The following is a 25125-nucleotide window of genomic DNA, read 5'->3' on the forward strand; positions in this document are numbered from 1 at the left end:
AAATAAAATCTATTGGAAAAATAGACCGAACCAATATGGAGAACCTTAACTCTTGATCCATCGGGTAATCTAACAAATAAATCCGGAGGAGCAAGAGAATAGGAAGAAAACCGTGATAAAACGGAACATATGTGTTTAGCGGCACCGGAATCAATAACCCAAGGAGGGTGAAAAGAAGAATAGTACTTACTTGTAAGATTGACGTGGGGGTCTTTAGTGGTATCGTGAACTTGAGAAGTTTCGGAAGCTTCGGGAGTAGTCATGATCAAAAAAAAAATAATGGCTCTTATACCATGTGAAAAGGTTAAACCTTTGAACGATAAACACACTCGAATATAACCGAGTGGAGGTGAAGAAGATGATCGTCTCGTTGATAACCGAGAGAGATGGAGAAGGGATGATGGTCTCGGGTATAACCGAGATGATATGTGACGACTCTCGGGTGAAGCCGAGTGTGATAGTATGGATACCCGGGTATAACCGAGAGAGAGAAGAATGGAGCTCTCGGTTGTAACCGAGGATGATTGATGATGATTAGTGAACAGTTGATCGTGAGAGAGAGAGAGCTAGGTAAATACCTTGTTTATTAATACTACAACTTGATTGATTACATTGTCTATGGAGATACATATTTATAGGTTTATAACTTAGGAGTCTTATAAAAACTAAAAACTAAAACTCTATCTTTATCTAATGTAATCCTAATAGAATTAGGATTATCTAATGTAATCCTAATAGAATTAGGATTAATGAAGACCAACCCACTCGGTTGTGACCGAGTGGAATTGACTCTCTAACATCTATAATGTAAAACATCTATCTGTTTTCGCCTATGGCGCGGGTTGGGTATGAGTTCTTAAGTTATCTAACTCTTAGATTTTAAGCCAATTTATTTAATATATATAATGTTTGACCTGATTCCTTACAAGCATATTTATTCCATTTTGTAGGAGTTTTGCCTTCCAGATGATTCAATTAATCTACCGACATTTTCAAATTTGACCCATTTGGAAATCCATTTAGATTTTGTTATTCCTACAGCTAAGGCAGTAATCAACTTGCTCCAAAACTCGCCCAAGCTAGAATCGCTTGTGCTTATGACCGCAAGTCTTTACTCCAATATATTTTTTCTCTATCAATCACATTTTTTTTTTCATTTTGCATCACGTAAGTGCCATTGTAACAGTTGCATTTATAGTGGTCATAACTTTATATGTTGAATAATGCTCTTATTTAGGCCTCATCTGACCCTGAAGCTGAAGATCCAATAATATCAATATCTGGCGATGATGATGGAGATTCAATATTAGATACAACGTCGCAGTGTTTGGTGCCAAACCTAAAATCCGTTAAATATCGTTTTTTTGAAGGACAGAGATGCGAAATGTGTTTGGTAAATTTTTTTCTCAAAAATGCGATAGTACTGCAAACTATGACTATTGAACAAGCGATCTGCTCATCATATAATTTCAGATATTGCCTCTCGTTGGCAAATATACCCAAGTGGCAGCTAAAAGATCTGGAGAACCAATATGAACTAATGGAGAAGAAAATGAAGGTAATGTCAGAAATTCTTGCGTTTCCAAGATCTTCATCAAGTTGTGTAATTAAGTTTGAGTAGAAGATTTTTGGAGTTCTTAAATTTATGAATCTACAGTTTTGGGAAATTAGACTGGATTCAGTGGAATCTGTGTTTTCATTTGGAAAATTTATAAGGTTTAATTAACTGCTTGGAAACTAGTTAAGTTGTTGAATTTGATTTGAACTTAAAAAACTCTGTTTTAATTATAGTTAGATTACCTCTAATCTGAACATTCCCATTAGTTGATGTTGAAATGTGATGAGTCTTCAAAGAGCATCAAACCTTAGAACATCTCCTATCCAAAACTCAAAATAATCTATATTATTTCGATGTGTCAACTGTCAATTTACATTCTCCCAGGGGGCGAAAATTGAGATCCTCAAGTCTTTTGCGTCTACAACGTAAAACTCCAAATTTGTAGTATTTATTTAGAGTTAATTCCTATTTGGCCCCTTATTTTGTGACCAGTTTCTTTTATGGCTCCTTATTTTTTGTAAATTCAAATATAACCCCTTTTTTTATGTAAAATTGTAAATGTCCTAACTACTCTTCCTATAAATATTTTTTAAAATAAAATTAAAAATAAAACATGAATTTCACCTCACTTCCATCTCCACCACACATCTCTCTCCACATCACCTCTCTCTCCAACTCACCACTCACTTTTCCGACGAAGGTCGCTGGTACAAAAAATTTTCGGCTGGCGACCTTCAAAAAAAAAATTTCTCTCATCTCTCTCTCTCCTAATCACCTATCTCTTCTTCGACAGACCAGAACAGGTCGTCGGTCTGTTCTTCAACAGAATTGATTTCCGACGAAGGGAAACCCCTTCGCCGGAGTGTTTAGAGAGAGAGATGAGAGTTTTTTTTAAGTTTGAAGGTTGGCGGCCGGAAAACTTTCCGGCCGACGACCTTCGTCGAAGAAGAGATAGGTGACTAGATGAGAGAGAAATTTTTTTTAAAAGGTCGTCAGGCGGAAAATTTCCGACCGGCGACCTTCGTCGGAGAAGAGAGTGGTGAGTTGGAGAGAGAGAGAGAGAGAGGTGAGTTGGAGAGTGAGGTGAGTTGGAGAGAGAGATGAGTTGGAGAGAGAGGTGAGATGGAGAGAGAAAGGGGTGAGCTGGAGAGATAGAGGTGACGTGGAGAGAGATGTGTGGTGGAGATGGAAGTGAGGTGGAATTCCTGTTTTATTTTTAATTCTATTTAAATAAAATTATTTATAGGAGGGGTAGTTAGGACATTTACATAAAAAAGGGTTATATTTGAATTTACAGAAAATAGGGGGCCATAAAGGAAGTTGATCACAAAGTAGGGGGCCAAATAGGAATTAACTCATTTATTTATGTGGTATAATTATCTTTTTTTTTTTTTTTTTAATCCAAGGGAAACATATCTATTAATAAGTGATAAAATCATAGTGATACAAGGATGATAATTGTTAGTTCTCTCCTCTGAAGACTTCATGAGAGTTACATACCTTCAAATACAAAGTGCCTCATGAAGGGAAAGAAATTGGACTAGACACAGACACAAGGGATCCTAAAGATCCGAGAAAAGAGACCCTAAAGGTCTGACAAAAGGATCCTAAAGATCCGAGAAAGGAGACCCTAAAGGTGACAATAACGAAATTATTATACTATTACTACAAATAAACTCAAAAGGCGACAAAATAATTGGAAGAACCACCGCCGCTGTCACCGAAAACCGCCGCCGTCACTGGAAACCGCCACCGGAAAACCGTCGCCATCACCAGAAAACCGTCACCGGGAAACCGCCGCCATCACCGGAAAACCACCACCATCATAGAAGAACTGCCGACACTGAATCCCAGAACCCCCATCAGCACGCCATCACCGTAATCACAATCATTTTCTATTGTTCATCTTTTGCGAGTTATATGATAATCTTTTCAGTCCACAGGATGCTTGTACTTCCATTTCCATAAACATTAGTCTGAAATCTCCATTCTTTTCCTTCAATATTCCCCAAAAATGTAATATCTAATTCAACAAGTATCTTGTTAAGCATTCAATTGAATCATCAAATACAAATCTCCTTGATTGCATCTTCTTCTTTAATTATTTCAGTTGTTCATCGTTTATTTATCATTTAATCGTTATTTCCTCAGCTTTATTTCATTAGTTTGGTTTAATAACAATGATGGATCCCATTAATTTTACGCTTCCGCAACAATCTACATCAATCTCTCTCTCACCAAAGTTTAGATTGAAGCAAGGGTTTCAAATTAAAACCTAGCTTTGACTAGAGCCACAATTGAAGCTTCATCTTTTGATTAAAGCTTTAGTCAAAGAAAAAAAGATAGATAAAAAAGGTTGAAACTGGTGACGACGAAGAGACATTGGTGGTTGTCGGAGGAAGAGAACAAAGTTTTTTCTTTGCTCGGAAATCAATTTCGCCTGACGGTCGGGTGGTCGTCGCCAGCGACTAGTTTTCGATCTAAGAATTAAGAAAGATGAAAGGTATAGTAGGTTAATACTTTCAAAATTAGAGGTGAAAAGAGAAATGAAATATTGACTATTAAGTTATAATTAACGTACCCATGTTCTTGGGCCCAAATCGGAGCGCTAGACAAATATAATGGCCAAAATTTCTTTAACTGGTTACGAATTAGGGCCCATATTGAAATCAACCCTAAAAAGGAAAAAGATAATTTCGATCTTTCTCGTGCACTTTCTCTGTATAACTTATGGTTGGGCATTGCACTATTTCCTTTAGAAAATTATCTGATGCATAAAGAACTAAAAGAACACGTACACCACTTTTCAGAATGCAAAGAACAATTACAAAAAAGTAAAGAACCGTTAACAAATGCTACAAAAATGTTTCAAATTTTTTTAGATATTTCGTGAGCGAGTGCATACTTCTCGTGTTTTCAAAATAAACTTCTAAGGCACAAAAAGGTTGATTTTTTTTATCAGATACCAATGTATATAACTTTTTTAACATGCACCAAAAATTTACTTTAAAATTTCATAATTTGTTGCATATTTGTAAAAACATCATTGGAGAGAGGGCGTTAGTAGGAGATATGTGGTGGTCGTAAGTAGTGGTGAGCAAAAGGGGTGGGTGTGGGAGTGGGTGTAGGGGCAGGGTTTTGGCTCGCGACCCGAAACCCCCCATGCACACCTGAAAGGTCCATGGACGGGCAAGGATCGAGCTGGTAAAAACTCGTCCCCCGATATATTTTTAGACGACAAAAGCTAACAAGGGGGCCTACCGGAACCCCCACATGTCCTTCCGTTTAGGGTGTTTGTTTACCCGTCCAATATACCCCTTTAAGTTCGCATTGATACGAATCAATAGATGTTTAGTATATGATGGTAGTGTGAGATCAGATTAGACCATGCCATGTAACCGTAATCAAAAGAAGCTCAACCCTTTTCTCCCCTCTTTTGTAGACTCTTTTCCACTTTTGTCTTTCTTGATTCTCGATGGCAAAATCCTAACCCTTTAATCAGAATTGATGCTTGCCTCTTTTCTCCAAGGAACTTCTCTCGTTGGAAGTGTTGAATCATTTGCTTATTTGACTCTCTACTTAGAGAAACCCACAGTCCCCAACTTTGAAATCGACAACATTTGTCATCATCAATTTCTTTTTCTAATTAATGATATTTTGGTGTTTTTAATTTTTGTTGTTATTGCTCACTAAGTTAATGAAATTAATGATTTTTCTTTCATTATATTTTTCTAATTACGATGTATATTCGGTGTTCGACCTGGTTAGTCCACTGGTCTAGATGGACAGGTCCGAATTGCATCTATTCCTCCCAAACCGTTTAGGTAGTTGTTCGTAGACTGCCCCGTATGAATCACTTCCCGCCCCTAGGTGGATGGTTATTGAAAGTTGTGGCAGTAGTTAGAGCTGATAGTTGAAGATAAAAAATTAGGAGTAAAAACAAAAAAACAATTTAATTTTTCAGTGCGTCTAGACGGCCCGCATTTGTGGACCGTCTGTTGGACCGTCTGTCCATGTGGACAAGACGGCCAACAAACTTTCCACATGGTCATCTTCTTCAAAGCGATAAGTGAGAGAGGAAGGGTCTAGAGAGAGAAAGATATTTTTAGATGGAAATAGTCTAAAATTTCTTATCCTAACTCTCTTTCTCAATCTTCTTCTCACTGGAGGTCTGTTTTTTTATGCCTTCTGGATGCATTTGGATGTCTTTTTATATGGCTGAACAAATTTGAAATCTCCTAATTCATGACATCTTCAATTTGGATGGCTTTTGGATGGATAAAAATTAGGGCAAATTTGTTGTCCTCTTGAAGAACATGACTCCAAACCTAAGTTTTCTTTCCAGTCTCTAAAATCAAACCATATGCAGTCATCACTTGAAGTGGATTTGTAAGATCCAACAAACCATCTTAGGCCCTGCTTGTTACAAATTGAAGTTTTTTTTCTCAATTTCTAAATCAATAATCTCCTACAAGTGGGTTTGTAAGATCCAACAAAAAAAAGAGATCTTCCTTTTCCCCTTCCCTAATTGAAACAAGAGATTTCTGGTGAAAGAAATAAAGATAAGTTATGTAAAAGTAGGTCTCTGAAATTCTCTAACATCTGATTTGTTAAATATATGAGTGTTCACTACTTGATATCTTCATCTGCTTGGGATCCTTAGGTTGAGTGAAGGATGAAGATGGTGAATTGTCTTCATCCAAAACCCCTAGTGTGAGAGACTAGTTAGAGAGAGAAAGGAGAAGCTATCAGAGAAGGAGAGAGTGATAACTTTTAGTTTCTCTCTCCGGACCCTTTCTCTCTCCGGTCACGTATTGTTTTGAGAAAAATGACTTGGAAAGTCTGTTGGCGTCTTGTCCACGTGGACAGGACGGTCCAACAGACGGTTCACCAAAGACGGGTCATTTAGACTTTTCCTTAATTTTTTATTCAAAACAAAATTGTCTCCTAAATTAATTCAGATTGGCTAATGGATGCCCCCTTGTTGGCCCCTTTAGAATTTGGGTCTTCCGGTATAGAGATGTTGTACTAGTACAGTAGTACTTGGTCAAATAAGTTGGGCGGAAATATCCAAACCCTTATCTCGTGTCTAGTGAAGTCCAAATAAAAAGTCAAGGGGTATAATCGGCACATAAAACTAATAGTAACAAAAACTCTCCCTTTCCTTGCCTATTTTCTCTCTCTAATCTAATTCTCCCTTTATAAAATTTGATTTCTCAAAAGTGTAAAGTAATTCAATTTCCTTCTCCTTTTGTTTCATAAATAGCGAAGATTATAAAACCCTAATTCTCTATTTCTTTGTATCCTCCAGTTTTGGTAGGTTTATGATCAACAAAATCTCATAAAATCACCTAAAAATCTGCTTCTTATTATTTTTGGTTACTTGTTTGTTGAAGAAAAGAAGATCACGAGTTCAAAGTTTTGATTTTTGATTATTCGTCGACTACCCAGTAAAGATCTCTTGTTTGTTCTTACCCTGAAAGATCGAGAAATCAAGTAGAACTTTTCTCGATCTTCAGGTAATCATCTCTCTCTCTCTCTTCAGTGGTGGATCAACTTTTAGTTCTTATCAATCTTTACTGATTTTCACAAGTTTTTAAGATCTAAGTTCAAGATGATCTGTTCGGTTAAGCAATCATCATCATCTCTGATCGTCTCCGATGTTAATCTTCGACAAAGATCGGTAACTCCAAAACCAAGAATTTCACTTCCCTCTTTATCTAGAGAGAGAAACCAAAATTTTGGTACTATAACCAATAAGTCTCTTCTGATCTCTACTCAGAAACCCTTGTTTATTTCATCTATTGAAAGATTTGGATCTAAAAAGTCATTAATAGAATGTAAGGCGGCTGAAACTGATCAACCACAACCAATTGACGATCAAGCAGCAAAATCAGCAGCAGCTCAAAAGTTGAAAATCAGTATTTATTTTGCTACTTGGTGGGCTTTGAATGTTGTCTTCAATATTTATAACAAAAAAGTTCTTAATGCTTTTCCATTTCCATGGCTTACTTCTACTTTATCTCTTGCTGCTGGATCATTAATAATGTTGATCTCTTGGGCTACAAGAATTGCTGAAGCTCCCAAAACTGATCTTGATTTCTGGAAGTCTCTCCTTCCGGTATGATAAATAAGGTTATTTTCTAGGTTTATGATCTTTGATGAGTGAAAGTTTCTAACTTTGTTGTTCAAATTTTTTTCAGGTTGCTGTTGCTCATACAATTGGACATGTAGCAGCAACTGTAAGTATGTCAAAAGTTGCTGTTTCATTCACTCATATCATCAAGAGTGGTGAACCAGCTTTCAGTGTTTTGGTTTCGAGGTTTTTGTTGGGTGAGACTTTTCCAGTGCCGGTTTATCTCTCTTTGATTCCTATTATTGGTGGTTGTTCACTTGCCGCTGTGACCGAGCTCAACTTTAACATGATTGGTAAGAATGTTGCTTCCTCTGAGAAGCTAAATCTTTTTTTGTAAACCCTTATTTTGTTCAGTAGTGCTTCAATTCTGCAACAAAAAGTATCTTACTATCTGGGTTGTTCTTAGAATTCTCTACAAGCAAGTCACGGGTGTTTAATTTTATTGTTTGTTAGTGCAAGGGTATATAGACTATAGTGTATTTGTAACAAATTCTTTGTGATGTCTGTCTTTATGCGTTGAGGGAAGAAGTGTTCCTATCAGAATTTGTCTTTGTTTTGTTTCTGAATATGATCGATGTTTACAATATTTTAGGTTTTATGGGAGCTATGATATCGAATTTGGCTTTCGTATTTCGGAACATATTCTCAAAGAAAGGAATGAGCAAATCAGTTAGCGGAATGAACTACTACGCTTGTTTGTCTATCTTATCTCTTGTGCTTCTTACCCCCTTTGCAATTGCTGTGGAGGGCCCCCAGATGTGGGCAGTTGGCTGGCAAAATGCCCTCACTCAGATTGGACCTAATTTCGTTTGGTAATAACTAAACCCATGCCTCTCATTCGTTTGGCAAAATTTTAATTTATGCATAAACCTATTTCTTAAAGCGGTAACTTGAATACAGTAGGGAATTCTGTAGAGCAAGAAAAGTATGACTATTTGTTTATACAGCATTCAAGAAACTGTAAGAAGTTCATAATGTTTTACTCAGAGAGAGTTTAGCTCTTTTTTAGATTCATCTAATTGTTTGAAAATTGCGTTTGAGCTAATATTTGTTCATATTTTGATTGAATTCAAAATTTTCATCCAAATGCCTCCTGTTACTCAAATTGCAAAAATGCTTAAGATTATTTTCTATTTAATGAGTGATTTTTAGTGTCCATGTTTTGATGAAATGTTTTTAATTTGTATATCATAGGTGGGTGGCAGCCCAAAGTGTGTTTTACCACCTATACAATCAAGTATCATATATGTCGCTGGACGAGATCTCTCCCTTGACATTTAGCATTGGAAACACGATGAAACGTATATCTGTCATTGTCTCATCCATCATCATCTTTCACACACCAGTCCAACCTGTCAATGCCCTTGGAGCTGCTATCGCAGTTCTCGGAACTTTTCTGTACTCCCAGGTAAGAAAAAAGTCTTCTATTTTGTTTTAATATTTATAGTCTCGTACTCTTTTTATTGAATATGACTGCACAAATCATTTGTTACGAATCTATTTCTCTCCAAATGACTCCAGTACCCTTATAATTTCTTTGGTCCAAATTAGGATGTCCTGATATACAGACAAAAACCCTTATCTTGTAGTCTTGGTTTTATTATAACTCTATGTGGTGGTGTAAATTAGACCCTCAGGCCTCATCTCTTTGAACCCATGTATCAAATCTAAAATCGTGTTTCAGTTGAATGTTAGAGAAACCTCCCCAAATTTGGCATTTGAAGACATAGAAATTGTTGTCGAACTCAATAAGTTCCAAATCAAACTCTACGTGGGTAGTCCATTGAAGCTGAAACCAAATATCCCGAGGTTTTAAACCAAAGAACAGCTAGAAAAGCCAAAAAGGACCATTTATCTACAATTGGTCCATCATTCGATGGTCTACTTATTTCATCACTTGCTAGTACTTTCTACTCCCCATAGCTATGAACTGCCGTGTGAATTAGTTTTGCAATTTGTAATTATTGAACAGCTTTTCGAAGTGGAGGTGAACTGATGATTAATATCCATGACTTGAATATGCAGGCTAAGCAGTAAGGAACTTTTCATACGGAGAGAGTTAACTTTATCAAGTAGTGTAATATATAATTAAAGGCAGCAGAGAGACAATCTTCAAGCTGAGGGTGTTAAAAGAGATGCCCCTTCTTTCATGGTTGTGAAGGGAGCATTGGTTTATGGTCGGTTTCAAGAAGCTGACCATCGATTGTTTATAGATATAATAATCAATCATCTATAGTGAGGTAAATAATGGGTTTTCATCCTTTTATGTTTTTTTTTCCTCGCTTTGCTTTTTGTGGTGATCGGTATTTTAGTGAATAAAAATAACATTTCCAAATAGTTTTGTTTGGAGTCTGATCATCAAAACGGTTGTAAAGCTAAGAATTCAGTTTTTTTTTTATGGTTTATTTCGATATGAATTGTTTCGTATCTTTGGCTGTCACCATTTTTCTGCCCAAGTGTAATGAGGAGTGTTTTTTTCCTAGTGACGGTTTCTTCAATAATTGACTTGTAGAACCTCGTTACTTACTAAATCTGAGTCTGCACTTATAGTCTTATAGCTTGACGGCACTGGGTGCCTGCTGGGCTAGGTGAGGGCTCGGGAAATGCAACATTTTGGACTATTTGTTTGAGAGTTTAACAAAAAAACTGCTAGCAATTGAGCTTTTTAAATCTTTCAAGGTCTATTGTAGCACAAAACTGTGTGGAAGGACTAAGGAGAGAGAGAGAGTTCTGTAGCACAAAACTTTGGGTGGAAATAGAGAGAATGTTTTGTAGCACAAAATTTTGGGTGGAAATAGAGAGAGATCGAGAGGCGGTGGAAGAAGATGAAGATAAAAGAAAGAAAAATTGTTTCCCAAAGCGGCGGCCCACCAACAGCGGGGAAGGAACCTGGTGGTGTATTTTAACCCAAAGCAACCACTAAATTCAACCCTAACCAACCACTTAGACTTGCCATCACCTAAAATCAACCGAAAACAACCATTCAAACTCAGGCATTGTGAACAAGTAGAGAACAAACAATTTGAATTCTAGATCCAAGTTAACTGGATCTGGAGCCAATTTTCTGACTTAAAAAAACAAACTTTGCGACCTAAAACCATCTCCTACTCAACTTGTTGACTAGATATTCGTAGCGGAGATTATTATACTCGACTCAAAGTTAAAACAGAATATGAAAGAGCATATTCCCACCAACCCACATCTTTATGAGTGCAGTTCGTATGGTGGTTGAATTGAATGATCATATTTTTTTTCTATAAAAACGATTTCTTAGTGGGAAATCTAGCAGCCATGACTTTGTTTATAGGCTAACTAAAGTCACTTTCACAAAGTTATAAGAATAAAGAAAGTTTGATTGATTCTTGTTTGCTCCTCAACTACTCTTATCTTCATGTAGGACCAGACCATTTTAATGGCTGAAACCATCACCAAAGGCCAAGGATGTACCAGTAAACAGTTAATAGTCTCAACAAATATAATTCTGTTTCTGCAATTCCGTTCTACAAACAATCAACCATTCAAGAACTTGCGAGAACCCTAAAGGCCTAAACTATTTTTTGACAACATTAAAAAACAAGAATTCTCACTTACCATGAAGTTTTAGCTCGAAATTAACCAAAAAAAAGAAACTGAAAATGTTCCTGTTGGTTTTGTATGTTCTTACACCAAGAATCAAACCTCTAAGTATTTGATGGCAGTTTGAACGTCCTTGTCCCCTCTGCCGCTAAAGTTAAGCACCACTTTGGTTCCATTTGGAAGAGTTGGGCATAGCTTTTCCAAGTAAGCGAGAGCATGAGATGTTTCTAGAGCCGGGATGATCCCCTCTAGTCGAGAGACTTTCTTAAAAGCTGCAATATACCGAGACAAGATGAGAAAATCAAACGTAAAAAGAGATAAATTACCTTTTGAATTTTTCTTTAGGACGAGAGAATTATTTTTGAAAAAAGAAAAACAAAAAAAGGAATTAAGAAATCCTTAAAATAAAATCCGACATAGCTACTTGTAGGCTTGTAGGACCTAGGTACTTCACTTATCAATGATATATCAAGAGCCAAATCAAAATGTTCGAAAAGCTAGACCGAAAAGGGTCTTTCTTTTTTTTTGGATTTTATATTTCCTTACCGGCTAATGCTTCCTCATCGGTGATGCTGTAATACTCGGCTCGTCCTATATCTTTTAGATAGCTGTGCTCAGGTCCAACTCCAGGGTAATCCAATCTATATGTAATATAGGAAATGAGTAAGAGAGATAAAATGAAGAAAAAGTAACTTGGGGCAAGATAAATACCCGGCACTAATAGAGTGAGGTTCAATAATTTGTCCATCCTCGTCCTGTAATAAATAACTCATAGCCCCATGTAAAACTCCGACCTCGCCTTTAGTCAAAGTGGCAGCATGCTTTCCACTCTCAACGCCAAAACCTGCAGCCTCGACCCCGATTAATCTGACATCTACGTCGTCGACAAACTCATGAAAGAGTCCCATTGCATTTGAACCTCCTCCAACACAAGCGACTAGAACGTCTGGTTTTCCACCCCATTTCTCCATTGCTTGCTTCCTTGTTTCTTTGCCAATGACTGCATGAAATTCTCTTACCATCATAGGATATGGATGTGGCCCAGCAACAGAGCCCAAGATGTAATGGGTCGATTCGACATTGGTTACCCAATCTCGTATAGCTTCTGATGTGGCATCCTTTAATGTGGCTGTCCCAGAATGGACTGGTCGCACCTGCAAGAGAACAAGTTCTACTGAAACACTAATATCCAATCAGTAAACCATAGCACTTTCTTTCCCATGTTGGGTAAATCCTCTTTACTCATACAAGGTACTCCAGTGGAATATATCTAATTATTAGCACATTCTGGTGTTCACTATAAACATGAGAAAATGTAAGATGATGAACACGTTTCAGCGAGTATATGTTATCTAATTGAAGAAACAAATTCAAGATACAGTTAGCAGAAATTGAAAGCTCCAAAAATAAGATAAAAAAGTAACTGGAACATATAATACACTATTGACTCTAGAAAGCCAAAGAGACACCTTCTACCTTCTTCACAAGCACACTCACAAACTACTTGGAGTACACTACAGCGTATTAGCGTCCATCCTGGTTAGATATTTTGGGTTCTCTCCAAGTTAATGTTTGTCTCGAATTTTGTTTCAACCGGTCAATTGACAAGTAAAAACACAAGATGTTTCTAACGGTATGTTTAGGTGGATTATGAATGGTTATACTAGTATTCAACCCGTATCTCTGAGACTCTGAAAGAACTACCAATTTGACATTTGGTCGTTCTAATCAACTCTAAACCCAGATTGCGAAACTGGGATGATTAAAGGCATCTGCATGCTTCCACAAGACTGCCTTAGATAGCCATGGTTTGAGTTGTTTGGATTGATCATGAACGAACTCAATGAGAATCAACAACATCCATTACAATGAGTACATATGCATTGCCTAAAAAGGTTTCCAAATCTCAGAAGGTTGGAAAAGTAAATCAAGATCTCAATTGTTCGCATTTCAAATAACTCTATTCAGCGGGATTTACAAGTCAGACATAACAAAATCTACATGTTTTTAAGTTCACAAATTGCTGTAAATGAAGAAAAATTAAGAACAAACCTCAGCACCGAGAAGTCGCATCCGAAAAACATTAAGAGCTTGTCGTTCCATATCTTGAGCACCCATATAAATAATACATTCTAAACCAAACCTAGCACATACAGTAGCAGTAGCAACTCCATGTTGACCAGCACCTGTCTCAGCAATTATTCTCTTCTTCCCTAAACGTTTAGCAAGCAATGCTTGAGCAACTGCATTATTAATCTTATGAGCTCCAGTATGATTCAAATCTTCCCTTTTCAAGTATATATCAGGACCTTCCCCATTAGGGTTTTTATAGTGCTCTGTTAATCTTTCAGCAAAGTAAAGAGGACTCTCTCTACCCACATAATCTTTCAATATCCCACTCAGTTCTCTCTACAGTTTAAAAAAACAAAACTTTTCTTTAGAGAGAGAAAGTAAGCAAAGCTTAAAGATAAAAATGAAATAGTATAATTGAATATACCTGGAAATCTTCGTCTGAAGCTAGTAATTTGAAAGCTGATTCAAGTTCAGTGAGAGCGTACATTAGGGTTTCTGGTACGTATTTACCCCCAAATTTACCAAATCTACCGAATGAATCTGGCCTTTGTGAAATCGTTGATTTGGGATCTTTTTCCTCTACTTGAAGAGGTGAATCTCTTAAGAGAGTACAGGAAATTGAAGAAGGTTTCATGGTGGAAGGACTTAACTTTAAACTCGGAAGGGGATAAAATGAATAAGAAGAAGGTAATTTGGATAACAATGAAGAATTAGGGTTTCTGCAACTGCTGATTGTGGAGATGTCCATTGAAAAACCAGAAACTTGAAAAATTGAGAGATTTTGTTTGGTAAGAGATTCGGTTTAATTTTGTTGTTCAAAGCCGAAAATGACGTGGTTGATTTATTGCCACGTCAGGATAAATAGTACAGGTCTGTTACGGGCTAATTGAAACCCGAAAACCAAAGAACGGGTTGTAATCTTAACAAAGACATACTACATCTTTTTATCAGGGTTTTACAGTATGGTGTTCTTTGAAGCAAAAATCCTCTTCTAGGGTTTTCCTCTTGTTCAATTCTAAAATCTTTTCTCGGTAAGTTTGTTGTCAACTTTCTCTTCTTAATTCAATACCCATTAATGTTGTTTTCCATCTTTTGGTTTTTGCCCTAATCATATCATCATTTTGATTTGCCGTATAACCTAATTTACGCAGTTCATAAATTTTAGGGTTCTTAAGTTCACTTACGCACATTTTCCTCCTGATGATTTGTTCTGCTTGTTAATTAGCATCCTGAATCTAGCTTAAGAATCTTACTAGTTCGAGTTCTTACAATTTAGGTTATTTCGTTTTATGAGTTTCCTGATAATGGTTATAACTAATGGATAATAGTGTGCAAACTATTGAAAAAGTTGTGAGGATTTGACTTCCTTATTGCTCATCATTCTGCTTGCTGATCTGTAGTAGCTTTGTTCAGTCGAAATTTTTTCTTCTTTGTTTATGATGCTGTTAAATCTAAAAGTTGGAATTTACACTATTTTGTTTATCCTCAGATGAGTCCTTCAGTGCATCAGAGATCACCAAGGCGACATGAGTCATCTGATTCAGACTCTCCAGTGAGGGTACGCGGTTCTCCTCGCAGAAGAAGCCCACCTCGAAGAGAAAGATCACCTGCTAGAAGGAGGAGCTCTCCTAGAACTAGGTCTCCGGTCAGAACTTCTTCTTCTCAGAGAGCTAGGTCACCAGCTAGAGATAAAGGGAAGTCCTCTAGTCGTGGAAAATCTCCCCAGCATGTGAGAGAGAGGTCCCACGATTCACGTTCTCCGTCTCCACGTACAAAGCGGTTAAGGCGAGCTCAAGCAGAGCAAGAGGGCAATAGAGTAGGTGAAAGAGAGAGCAGGCGGGATAAAAGTAGAAATGGTGATAGAGAGAGGCATAGAGAAAAAGGTGGAGACCGTGAAGATCAAAGTGACAGAAGTGGGAGGAGATCATCAAGAGATGGTGATGGAGAGAGGCGTAGGGAAAATGGTGGAGACCGGGAAGGTCAAACTGATAGAAGCGGGAGGAGATCATCAAGAGATGGTGGCTCTTCTAGATCAAGACATATGCAGTCGACCTCACCAGTGGACCGAAACAACAGGAACACGCATAGTTCTCGCTCACCTACTAGAGAAACAAGGAACAGAGCACACGACGAGGTGTCCGGTGATATCCTCCCCTAGCTATTGTCTCTTATTTGTTTTTACTAATGTAACATTGATATGGTCTCCAACATCACTATGTGATGTCAAGCACCATGAGTTGGAAGAAGGAAAAATGGGAATGAAGCCAAAATGTTGACACGAGTACATGACGAAACACATATACAGCACTGTTACATATTGCACACAAGGATTACTATTGAATGAGATTTTATGATCTAACAAAATTATGTTCAAGTGGGCGCGTTACACTTTAGAACATTTTCAAAAAATTATGTCGAACTTCCCACTGAGTTTTCTGTAAGTAGGGCACTAGTCTATGTTTATCCATACCACATGGCATGATACCGACAAAACAGTGTGTTCGTCCACATGCCAGATTTGATATTATGGCATTTTTTGTGATTTAATTTGAATATTAGTAGCATCATGCATGTCTTCATTCTCGAACAGGAATATGGATCATATTCCATGTCTTCACAGATTTGCGTGTCTATGTCATTCCTATTTTATTTTTCTTCCAGCTTTTTGTCTCCCTTTATAATCATTGAACTTTTACACAAAGGTTTTCTTATTGGTGTATCTTTGGGTTTTTGTTATACCAGCCCGTAGCGTTTGTTGTTTTTGGTGACTTTGAAAAACCAAATGCAGCTAATATTACTGTCTGATTTTAAATCTTGTTCTTTCATATTTTTTCTTCTATGTCGTGATAATTTTGCAGTTTGTTACCTGACCTTGAGAGTAATTTCCTGGCCACATCTTTATAGAAAACTTAAACATAGTAACAACTAACACTTTTAAATGTTCTTTTACTACTTAAGGATGGAGATATAATTGTTAGATCTTTCCTCTGCTTTTGATACTTGGACAGTTGAACATTGACCTAATATCATCTTATTTTGTTATAGGTACAAAATCCAAGGGAGGCTGATCGTAGTGGGTGAGTATCTCCCTCAGCAAACCTTCCCTAATTTTTATTTAGTTTAAAGTGGAAACATCATACATTTATACTTGAGGTGCTGAGGTGCAAAAATATTCTAAGCTGGCGTCCACTTTTTTGAGAAGGAGCTAACTTGCACTTTTTAAGTTTTAGTTCGTCTGGAGAAACTTTTGAAGTCCTGGTTAGTTCAGATTGTAAATGTAACTTAATCAATTATGATGCTTGAAAACTAGACCACATCGTCGTAATTTTTTCCCTTTTACTGCAATTTTAACCCATTACCTCTTCATGTGGAATCACTATAAGATGTGCCCAGGAATTTAGAGCTTATACACTGAAGTTTAAGTTGAGTTTTGGGTTTTGTTTCACCGATGAATATCTATCAAACTTCAGCTTCCAGAAGATGTTTAAGTGGAAGTACCGTCGCTTGATTCCGTGATGCAAGACCGTGAATAAAGTAAGAAAAGCACATGAAGCTTTAAGGGTTGAACATTTGGAGGCCCAGGAATTGTTTACAGTTCGCAGCAAGTGATAAATAGGTCACGTGTGGCATTTCAATGTACATAAAACTAAAGATATTGGGGTACCTTTGAAGGGACTATCAAGAAGTACACTGTTGCAACTTTGAAAAGTGGATGGTAAAAACAATAGTTGCATTTCAAACATCAATAATGACGTATTGAATTATAGATAGTCCGAGGCATTGGATAAGTTGCAGTGAAACTAGATTTTTGTATTGCTGTCTTAGGTAGTTAGGACAGCGGTTACTATATATGATGATGAATTAGCATGATACCATATGTATGTATGCAGCAGTTAACGTGATATTTAAAATGTATGAAATATTGATTGTTTTAATGTACGTTCCTTCGAATGAACAAATATGATATGATGCTATTGCTTAGGATGTCCGAACTGATGGTTCTTTACTGAAGCAGGGATGCAGATAATGATGCGGTAGCAAAGATGAAAGCCACTGAAGAAGCATTGGAAAAGGTAATACTAATAGCTTCTCAATGTTTTCTATTTTGCTTCTAATAGTTATCAAAATATTTTGTCTTGTTTCTCTTGTAAATAGAACACAAAATTAAGTTTAGTTTGCGTGAGAGCATCATGGGATGTACTAACTAGCTTGGTTTAGTTGCTAGTTTTTTTTATCTTTCATGTGGTTGGTTAGGCTGTTATGTTCTTGGAACCTAGGTGGCTGTACCGTTTTCACTTTTTATAATCTTACCAGTTGGTTCTATGAACTGCAGCAAAAGCCCTCATTTGAGCTATCCGGGAAACTTGCTGCAGAGACAAATCGTGTAAAGGGTAAGCATTTGTAGTTTGCTTGGTAAGTTGGTTCAGTGGTTGGAGCTGATATTATTTGTTACAATTCCATGGAATGTGCTTAATCTTATGCAATTTCTCTCGCTGATATTATAAAAATTAAGATTATTGTCACATTTTCTAACTGAAAGTCTCTACATTTCAGGAGTGACACTGCTCTTTACTGAACCTTCAGATGCTCGAAAACCATCTGTAAGATGGAGACTCTATGTTTTCAAGGGTGGTGAGGTTCTCAATGGTAAGGATCTTTTTTGGCATTATTACTTGAATTATCCTCAGGTTAACGGCATCCAGTATTTTATATTCATGTGGTCTTTATTTTCCTGCATAACTTTCATGTGCGCAGAGTCGCTGACAGATGTATATATATATATATATATATATATATATATATATATTAAGCTGTGGTCTATATAATTACCATGCAACAATATGTGTTGAATGATACATTACTTTAGTGAAATTTATGGGGCAGTCCAGGAAATTCCTCAATATAGCGATACCATGGCTAAAGATGTAATTCCTATTCACAAAATTAAGTGCTCATTCGTTTCAGAGTGGTTAGCTTATAAACCACAGCTTCATATATATATAATTAATCCTGCTAGATTCCCTTAGTTCACATCCTGTTTTTGCTGAGTTATGGTTCTAAAAGAGCATGTAATAAACAGAGCCCCTATACATTCACCGGCAGAGCTGTTATCTTTTCGGAAGAGAGAGGAGAGTTGCTGATGTTCCTACAGATCATCCCTCTTGTAGCAAGCAACACGCGGTCATTCAGTTTCGGTAAAATTCACACTTCAACAGTTTTTCTCTTTGCGCACAGTTTCTGAGCTCGTTAATTATTGTTTTCTTCTTAAAATTTCAGGGTAGTAGAAAAAGAAAAATCTGATGGCATGACAACAAAGCAAGTGGGGTAAGACTCGTGCAATATGTCATTCATATATCCACTTTGTACTACCTTTACGATTAGTAAGCTCAATTGGTTTGTTTGTTTTCCACTTCAGGCCCTACTTAATGGACCTTGGGAGCACTAATGGGACATTCCTTAACGTAAGTAATCCTTATTAATCTTTCGGCTCGGTCAACTGGTTAGTGATGGTTCTTTCTCTTTGCATAAGGTATTAAGTTGTGCAAGAAGTAACGTACATTTTCTAGATTTGGCGTCAACTTCCTTTTAACAGTTGCTTCTTTCTGGTGCAGGAGAATCGCATCGAACCTCAGCGTTACTATGAACTTTTTGAAAAGGACACTATTAAGTTCGGCAATAGTAGGTAAGCAATAGCATATTAGGAACCTGTTATGGTCATGTAGGATTTAGTGACCCTTCCCAACGTTTCCGCTGGTACGGCATTTACAAAATGTAACTGTAAACATATCAGTAGCCCAATGTATAGTTGGATTTGGTCTCGTAGTCCTGAAACTAGTGAAACTACAAATCCTTCTGTCATTGAAAGTTAGTTAGGTGGTATTTGTCTTTTTTCAAATTCAGATACGAAATTTGACTTGGGATCTACCCGAGTCAGATAGCAGGATGTATGTTTCTAAATCCCATTATCTGAAATAAACCTGAACTGATTATCTTTTATCCTTATTAAAACAAGTCAGAATCAGGCAAGTCAGATTCAGAGTCTGAAAAGTAACAAACACCACCTTTCTCATAAGAGTTGTTTTATACTATTTGCAGGTTTTAATCTTGGTAAACATTTTGAATTTTGATAAAGTTTTGTTCCTCATTATTTTTTTGCAGCCGTGAATATGTAATTTTGCATGAGAACTCAGCAGCGGAGTAACCGGCGCAATTCTCAACCTTTAACCACACCCCGTGACAGTTTCATATCTGCAACTTGTCTTATGGATAAATCAAAAGGGCGGAACTCTATGTGACTGTAATGGTTACTTCAACTTATACATTTTGTTCTCTTTCTCTTACCTAAAGTACTCGGACAGAAGGATTTTTTTTGTAGAACATCAATTATTTTTGTATCAGATGAGTTTTTAGTTACTTATTCTGTTTCTGGGCTTCCATAGTTTTTTTTTTACTTCAATAGCGGGACGGCATTTGTCATTTGTGTTTTTGTGTTGATTCCTGATACATTTATCTGTTGCTGTTTTGCTCTTCGTCTTTCGTGGATATCGAGACGGACCAACCTAGGCTGATAATTCGAGTGGTGGGTCGGTTCAAGATTGACGTTGACCCGGTAGCAAAAGAGTTATTACAACTTACAACACAGGGTTACAACTTACAACTGTATAATGCTCGTTTCGAAGATATGTTTAATCAGTTGTACAATTTTAAACAATAATCTAGAGAAAAATTCAATTAACCTTTGTCAAATTCAAATTCAATACATTGATTGATTGATGTCTGGAAGTAGACTACAACATAAAAAAAAGGAGAAACAAGTAGGTACTTCAAGCCCTCTTTTTCCTAGCCAATGAAACTTTGGTGACATTACTAACTGGTGAGTTTGATTGTGAAGTTAGCCCATAGATAATAGAGATGAGTGCAAATCCCATGAAAGGTGAATAAATGCTCAGCAATATACCAGATGCTCTTTGGGATCTTATCATTTCCGACAAAATAGCAACCTGAAGTCATACAAAAGAAACACCCATCAAGATCAATGATTTCTTCTGATAGGGTATGTTTGTACATATAGTCCTGTAATGTGAGAGAGTTAGCTGTGGGTTGACTCTACCACAACCCACAACAAACTACAACAGTAGTAAAAAGGAAAGAAGTCCAAGGACTCGGAACCACCATGGACACCAAAGTCCGTCGGAGCTAATGGATACCCAAAACCCGAAGCTAGTCACACTCGACCGGCCCGATGAAATACACGGGTTCGGGTTTTAAAGTGTTACTGATATTCCCGTCGAATATATACTCTCCCCGCTTTCTCTTTGACTCTATCCTCATTGTTCCAACGACGGGAAGGGTTCCCTTCGCCAGAACCCTCTTCGTCTGAGACGAAGGCGAAGGTTTTCAGGCAGAACCCTCTTGCCTGAAACCCTTGAACCTTGAGGGTTTTGTGGTCAGTCGACCATGAGACCGACCACAAGAATCTCGAGGTCAACTAACCACAAGATGTGTAAGCTATACCTCGTTGGCGACCGACCACGAAACATGTTGTGGCCAGGCAGCCGACCACGAAATTTTTGTGGGCGATCTCGTGATCGACCAACTAGAAAAACCTTCTGAAACTCTCCTCGAGGGTAATATGGTTTTGAAGAAGGTGAGAGAGGGGAGAGAATTGTGATGGTGGTGACCGGATGTGGTGGTGAGAAGGAATTGTATTGCTTTAGAAAATTTAACAAAACTCAAAATTTTGACAAAATCCACAATTACATTCTATTTGCTCATACATCCTGGATCAAGTATGGCAGTTCCGTCTATCGCTTTATTGTGAAAGACCAGAACGGGCCTTACTAATTGATGTACTTGATATGCATTTCCTCTCTCTCCGGAAAAAGACATTATATGGACTGGATTTTAAAGGGTTGGTCATCCAGAAATTTGGATTCATTTGTTGTGGCATTCCTATCAAAACATGAGAGATTGATATTCATGGAAATGTGGGTCCCTTAGAATTGAAGAAAGTTTAACCTAGCAATATTTGAATCTACCATAAAGTCGACTGAATTATTAAATGTCAATTAAAGATCTCAATCCCCCATTTTGGTAGAATGACGAATGACCCACACACATTTATACGTAAAGAGAGAGAGTCAGAGAGAGAGGAAGTTTCTGTTTACCATGGAAGTTGCAGTGGAGACACCATAAATCAAGCAAGTCTTTTTTATCCACGATTTATTAGTAAGGATACCGTATAGATTGGCGATGCAGAGAGGCCATTGGACGAGGAGTTCAACCCAGATGAGTCCAACGAAGAAATGAGGCTTCTCAACAGACAAATAATCGCCGTTTTCCTTTGAGTGCCAGGCGTTGAGATTGACGAGGAAATCTGGGAAGAAACTAGTTGGTAAACCACTCTGAGCATCAAAGAGAGGAGTTATAATAACCATAAACAAGAAATAGATCACAAGTAATCCATTTATCAATTTCTCCACAAACATCTCTCCCTTTCTTTCCCTCTCTCTCTCTCTTCTTTCTTTCTCTCCTTCAGATGCAACTTTATTGATTATTGCTGTTAGATTCCACAGTCCAGACTCACTAATTTCTATAGTAGTAGTTTAATCCTTTGATTCTTGTCTACTCTGTTTAATATAATAAGCTTCCACTTGCAAAAGAAAAACACAAAACAAGGTTTTAGAGAAACAAAAATGATTTGAGGGGCTTCTCCCTATCCTCCATGGCATACTTCGTTGCTGAGGTGGCTAATAAGACAATCACTATTTTAATCTTTCTGGTCTTTTCATACTGTGAAAAGACTAACCTCCTGTCCTGTTAAGGGTAGTACACCAGGGAGTATACCAGAGGATCTCTCATTTGATTTAGAAAAGTGGCAAGTTTTGTCGATCTTTTTAGGGTGCACAATTTTAAAGTAAAATTTTGAATTTTGTATGATTTCCAGAAACAACAAAACTTCATCTTTGGCTATCTATTTTCGACCACCACTACCATTTCTCTCCTTCATCTCCCCCTCTCTGTCTCTCGCTCTCTCCTTCCACCATCACTTATCTTTTCTCACTCCCTCCTCTCTATATATATCTTTTGCCACGAAAGAAAGGATCCTCTCGTCGGAACTCCAGTCGGAACTCCAATCTGATTAGAGGGAAGTTCTCCAAACTAGTAACTATGAACTAGTGTAGGGCAAATCTCCCAAACTGGCTTGTGCTTATTGGTTTTGGCTTACTTCGTCAAATTCGATCAGAATTCCCGCAAAGGGGAGAGTAAAGGAGGAGGGAGAAAGAAGAAAGTTAAAATATTAGTAAGACATAAAAGTGAAGAGAGATAAATATTAGGGACCAAAACAGAAATAAGAGAAAAAAAATGAAACAAGGGCAATTTTGGAAAGTTAAAATCTGACTTCTTAGTCAACGTATTGAAAGACACAAAAGGGGGTCATCTCAATATTTCTCACACTTTAGGGGGAGACGTGGGAATCCGGTAACACTTTAAGGGGCCAATCGTGAAATAACTCAAAAATCTAGACCAGAATTTTTAAGTGTCTAATAGATACTCTAAAATCTTAGTTGTTAATTGTGAATTATAATTCTCTTTCCTAAATGTCGAGATAGAGACACTTCAATTTTTTTTGTCTCCAATGGAGATCTTCAAAACATCTCTACTTAGTACACATGTCACTCTTGAATTCAATAGGAAAAAAATAGTTAAAAAACAAAATTTTCTATTGGTTAAAATTTTAGAGTGACACTTAGAGAGTTTCAAGAAGACAATCTAATTTTAGAGTATCTCTCTTAAGAGTCTCCATAATAAATGCATCCACATAACATGGAGTGTCAATTCGAGTGTCTCATTGGAGAAGATATTTTGACAAAATCTCTAAAGATCCTAAGTGACACTCTAAATTTTAGAGTTTGAGTGTCCCATTAGAGATACTAGTGTCCCATTGGAGATGCTCTGAAACATGTACAACTATAAGGTCATGTGACTGGTGATCCCAAACTTTTTATAGATAAACACCTGATAAAATGCAAATAAGTGTTCCTCCTCTTCTTAGATGTGAAATGTGATATATCGTTTTCGGAAATTCGCAAGTGTTTAATGTACACCAATCACCAAAAGCTCCAAAATCACTTATCGATATAACGTCTTTACGATACCTCATTAATACGGAATCAAAACTGATTACATCGTTACTAACACAATATTTTACACAAGTTAACGCTCCCAACATTAAACAAAGAAAAACCCATAAAATCATAAAACTCGCCCCGAAATATTTTAAAAGCATTGCTTTAATGGCGGACAAATCTGAAATGTTAACAATTAGAAAGACAGACTTTTTCTTTCTAAAGAACGCAAAAAGGCTTTCACAAATTTTTAGTTTCAGTTCTTTTAAGCGATAGATCTGCTTATTTAAAGTGCAAATGCTCTAAAATTATAAACTTTAGTAGCAGAAAATATTACTTTAACTCTGGACCAACACATTCTAGTGCTCTCTATTTTTTTTTTGAATCTCTCTCTTTTGAATCATCAATCATGAAATTTTTATTATGATATATGTGACACTAATGTAAAATATTGACAGTATTTCATGATAATAGTGCCATACCTATGCAAAAAGATTATGGCAGCTTTAAGCTAGCCAAATTTGAATTCAAATTCTGGCACAGCCTTTGAGTGTGGGTATGGATATAAGAAGGGATTTTAACATGGACTTGGTCCAAATCAATATAGCACGTCAAAAATGTGTGTGTGTGTGGAGTTGTAATACCACGTGTGCACTAATATCTTCCCCTCATACTCTGAAAATTAGAGAACTAAAATGGAAGGAAAGGGGAGAGAATAATGTGAGAATAAACTATTCCTTGGTCAATGAAATGACAACTTCCCCTTTCAAAATTTGGAAACCCAAAAGCATGAGCCAAAGAATATTCCCTTTAGTGAGGGTATTTTTGTAAAACATTTCAAAATTACTTAATATGCAATTTACTTGTGTTTTAAACAATATAAATATCTACTTAAGCACCTAACAAGAATCAAACAAATACTAATAAACATCAACAAAATGGGGTCTATTAAGTGTCATAGTAAAAACAGTGCTTTTCTTATTGCTTTGGTGGTGGTGATAGTTTATGCCATGTTGATGGAGTGCTCATCTGGTTTTGTTTTTCCGACACTTGTGGTACATCACGTTTATCTACAAAATGGTTTATCAGACACTACAATACTAAGAGTTCATTGCCAATCAAAAGACGACGACTTTGGTGAACATCAACTTGCATACAATGAATTTTTGGAATATAAGTTCAGAATAAACTTTATCGGGACAACATTGATTTGGTGTAGAACTTGGTGGACAAACTCGACTGGGAATCAAATTGATTATAGCTTTGACCTCTTTGAAGCAAAACGGGATTATGATGTTTGTGTTAAACAATGTAGATGGTTGGCTCGTCAAGATGGTTTGTATCAATACAAAGAGGAGGGTTCTCAGACATTTGAGTTGATGTATCACTGGGGAGATTGATTGTTTTTAGCACAACTACATTAATTGCAATTTTATGTTTTCCGGTTGTAATTTCTGTATTAGAAGGAAATGAAGTATACCGAGTAATATATAGATTATGAATTTGTTTTGTTATTATCACTATTTCATTGATTTGCAAATTAGTTTTCTGCAACTTGAAAGGGTGACTTGAGTTACAAAATTATATCCCCACTAAAGATATGGGTTGAGTGTTACTACATATCCAAACTCCAACCGAATAGTCAGCCCAGA

The 25125-nt window shown here is 36.9% G+C and overlaps 5 protein-coding genes across 8 annotated transcripts; 3 read left to right on the forward strand and 2 right to left on the reverse strand.

Annotated features, from left to right (window-relative positions):
- Positions 1–832: 832 nt before the first annotated feature.
- On the forward strand, positions 833–1621 carry LOC147552200 (uncharacterized). The gene is made up of 3 exons (XM_086668620.1): positions 833–841; positions 951–1091; positions 1238–1621. Exons 1-3 carry the CDS (start codon positions 833–835, stop codon positions 1619–1621), a joined length of 534 nt encoding a protein of 177 aa, XP_086524746.1.
- Positions 1622–6687: 5066 nt separating this feature from the next.
- LOC147552201 (glucose-6-phosphate/phosphate translocator 2, chloroplastic-like) lies at positions 6688–10134 on the forward strand. Its single transcript, XM_086665009.1, has 5 exons — positions 6688–7679; positions 7762–7987; positions 8287–8506; positions 8889–9102; positions 9720–10134. Exons 1-5 carry the CDS (start codon positions 7173–7175, stop codon positions 9729–9731), a joined length of 1179 nt encoding a protein of 392 aa, XP_086521135.1. The 5' UTR covers positions 6688–7172; the 3' UTR covers positions 9732–10134.
- A 1021-nt stretch (positions 10135–11155) lies between these two features.
- LOC147552202 (tryptophan synthase beta chain 1-like) lies at positions 11156–14136 on the reverse strand. The gene is made up of 5 exons (XM_086665003.1): positions 13768–14136; positions 13323–13679; positions 11982–12424; positions 11817–11911; positions 11156–11542 (listed from the first exon to the last, which is right to left on the reverse strand). The coding sequence occupies exons 1-5, from the start codon at positions 14089–14091 to the stop codon at positions 11367–11369; spliced, it is 1395 nt and encodes a 464-aa protein (XP_086521129.1). The 5' UTR covers positions 14092–14136; the 3' UTR covers positions 11156–11366.
- A 95-nt stretch (positions 14137–14231) lies between these two features.
- On the forward strand, positions 14232–19759 carry DDL (SMAD/FHA domain-containing protein). 4 transcript variants are annotated; one of them, XM_086665005.1, is made up of 11 exons: positions 14232–14374; positions 14833–15477; positions 16389–16420; positions 17359–17416; positions 17677–17734; positions 17898–17990; positions 18424–18538; positions 18621–18668; positions 18760–18805; positions 18956–19026; positions 19503–19759. In XM_086665005.1, exons 2-11 carry the CDS (start codon positions 14833–14835, stop codon positions 19543–19545), a joined length of 1209 nt encoding a protein of 402 aa, XP_086521131.1. In that variant the 5' UTR covers positions 14232–14374; the 3' UTR covers positions 19546–19759. The 4 variants fall into 4 exon arrangements, with proteins under 4 accessions (XP_086521131.1, XP_086521132.1, XP_086521133.1 ...); XM_086665006.1 differs by having other exon boundaries at positions 14257–14374; positions 14833–15484; positions 17356–17416; XM_086665007.1 differs by having other exon boundaries at positions 14257–14374; positions 14833–15484.
- Positions 19760–20045: 286 nt separating this feature from the next.
- On the reverse strand, positions 20046–21935 carry LOC147552204 (uncharacterized). Its single transcript, XM_086665010.1, has 2 exons — positions 21512–21935; positions 20046–20344 (listed from the first exon to the last, which is right to left on the reverse strand). Exons 1-2 carry the CDS (start codon positions 21830–21832, stop codon positions 20168–20170), a joined length of 498 nt encoding a protein of 165 aa, XP_086521136.1. The 5' UTR covers positions 21833–21935; the 3' UTR covers positions 20046–20167.
- Positions 21936–25125: the final 3190 nt, after the last annotated feature.

The sequence above is a fragment of the Eschscholzia californica genome, unplaced genomic scaffold, assembly GCF_041429995.1.
Source record: "Eschscholzia californica isolate CP2 unplaced genomic scaffold, dmEscCali1.0.p SCAF_3, whole genome shotgun sequence".
NCBI lineage: Eukaryota > Viridiplantae > Streptophyta > Magnoliopsida > Ranunculales > Papaveraceae > Eschscholzia > Eschscholzia californica.

What these genes read in the sequence shown, in the direction of transcription:
- LOC147552200 (XM_086668620.1), top strand. An exon ending in CGCCCAAGCTAGAATCGCTT is followed by an intron (nt 1,092 to 1,237) that starts GTGCTTATGACC and finishes GCTCTTATTTAG; the next exon opens with GCCTCATCTGACCCTGAAGC.
- LOC147552201 (XM_086665009.1), top strand. Translation starts at nt 7,173, where the DNA reads ATGATCTGTTCGGTTAAGCAATCATCATCATCTCTGATCGTCTCCGAT. An exon ending in TCTGGAAGTCTCTCCTTCCG is followed by an intron (nt 7,680 to 7,761) that starts GTATGATAAATA and finishes AATTTTTTTCAG; the next exon opens with GTTGCTGTTGCTCATACAAT. An exon ending in GCTCAACTTTAACATGATTG is followed by an intron (nt 7,988 to 8,286) that starts GTAAGAATGTTG and finishes ACAATATTTTAG; the next exon opens with GTTTTATGGGAGCTATGATA.
- LOC147552202 (XM_086665003.1), bottom strand. Translation starts at nt 14,091, where the DNA reads ATGGACATCTCCACAATCAGCAGTTGCAGAAACCCTAATTCTTCATTG. An exon ending in CTTCAGACGAAGATTTCCAG is followed by an intron (nt 13,680 to 13,767) that starts GTATATTCAATT and finishes TTTAAACTGTAG; the next exon opens with AGAGAACTGAGTGGGATATT. An exon ending in TGCGACTTCTCGGTGCTGAG is followed by an intron (nt 12,425 to 13,322) that starts GTTTGTTCTTAA and finishes GTTCTCTTGCAG; the next exon opens with GTGCGACCAGTCCATTCTGG.
- DDL (XM_086665004.1), top strand. Translation starts at nt 14,833, where the DNA reads ATGAGTCCTTCAGTGCATCAGAGATCACCAAGGCGACATGAGTCATCT. An exon ending in CTGAAGAAGCATTGGAAAAG is followed by an intron (nt 17,417 to 17,676) that starts GTAATACTAATA and finishes TATGAACTGCAG; the next exon opens with CAAAAGCCCTCATTTGAGCT. An exon ending in ATTAAGTTCGGCAATAGTAG is followed by an intron (nt 19,027 to 19,502) that starts GTAAGCAATAGC and finishes ATTTTTTTGCAG; the next exon opens with CCGTGAATATGTAATTTTGC.
- LOC147552204 (XM_086665010.1), bottom strand. Translation starts at nt 21,832, where the DNA reads ATGTTTGTGGAGAAATTGATAAATGGATTACTTGTGATCTATTTCTTG. An exon ending in TCTCCACTGCAACTTCCATG is followed by an intron (nt 20,345 to 21,511) that starts GTAAACAGAAAC and finishes GTATGACTTCAG; the next exon opens with GTTGCTATTTTGTCGGAAAT.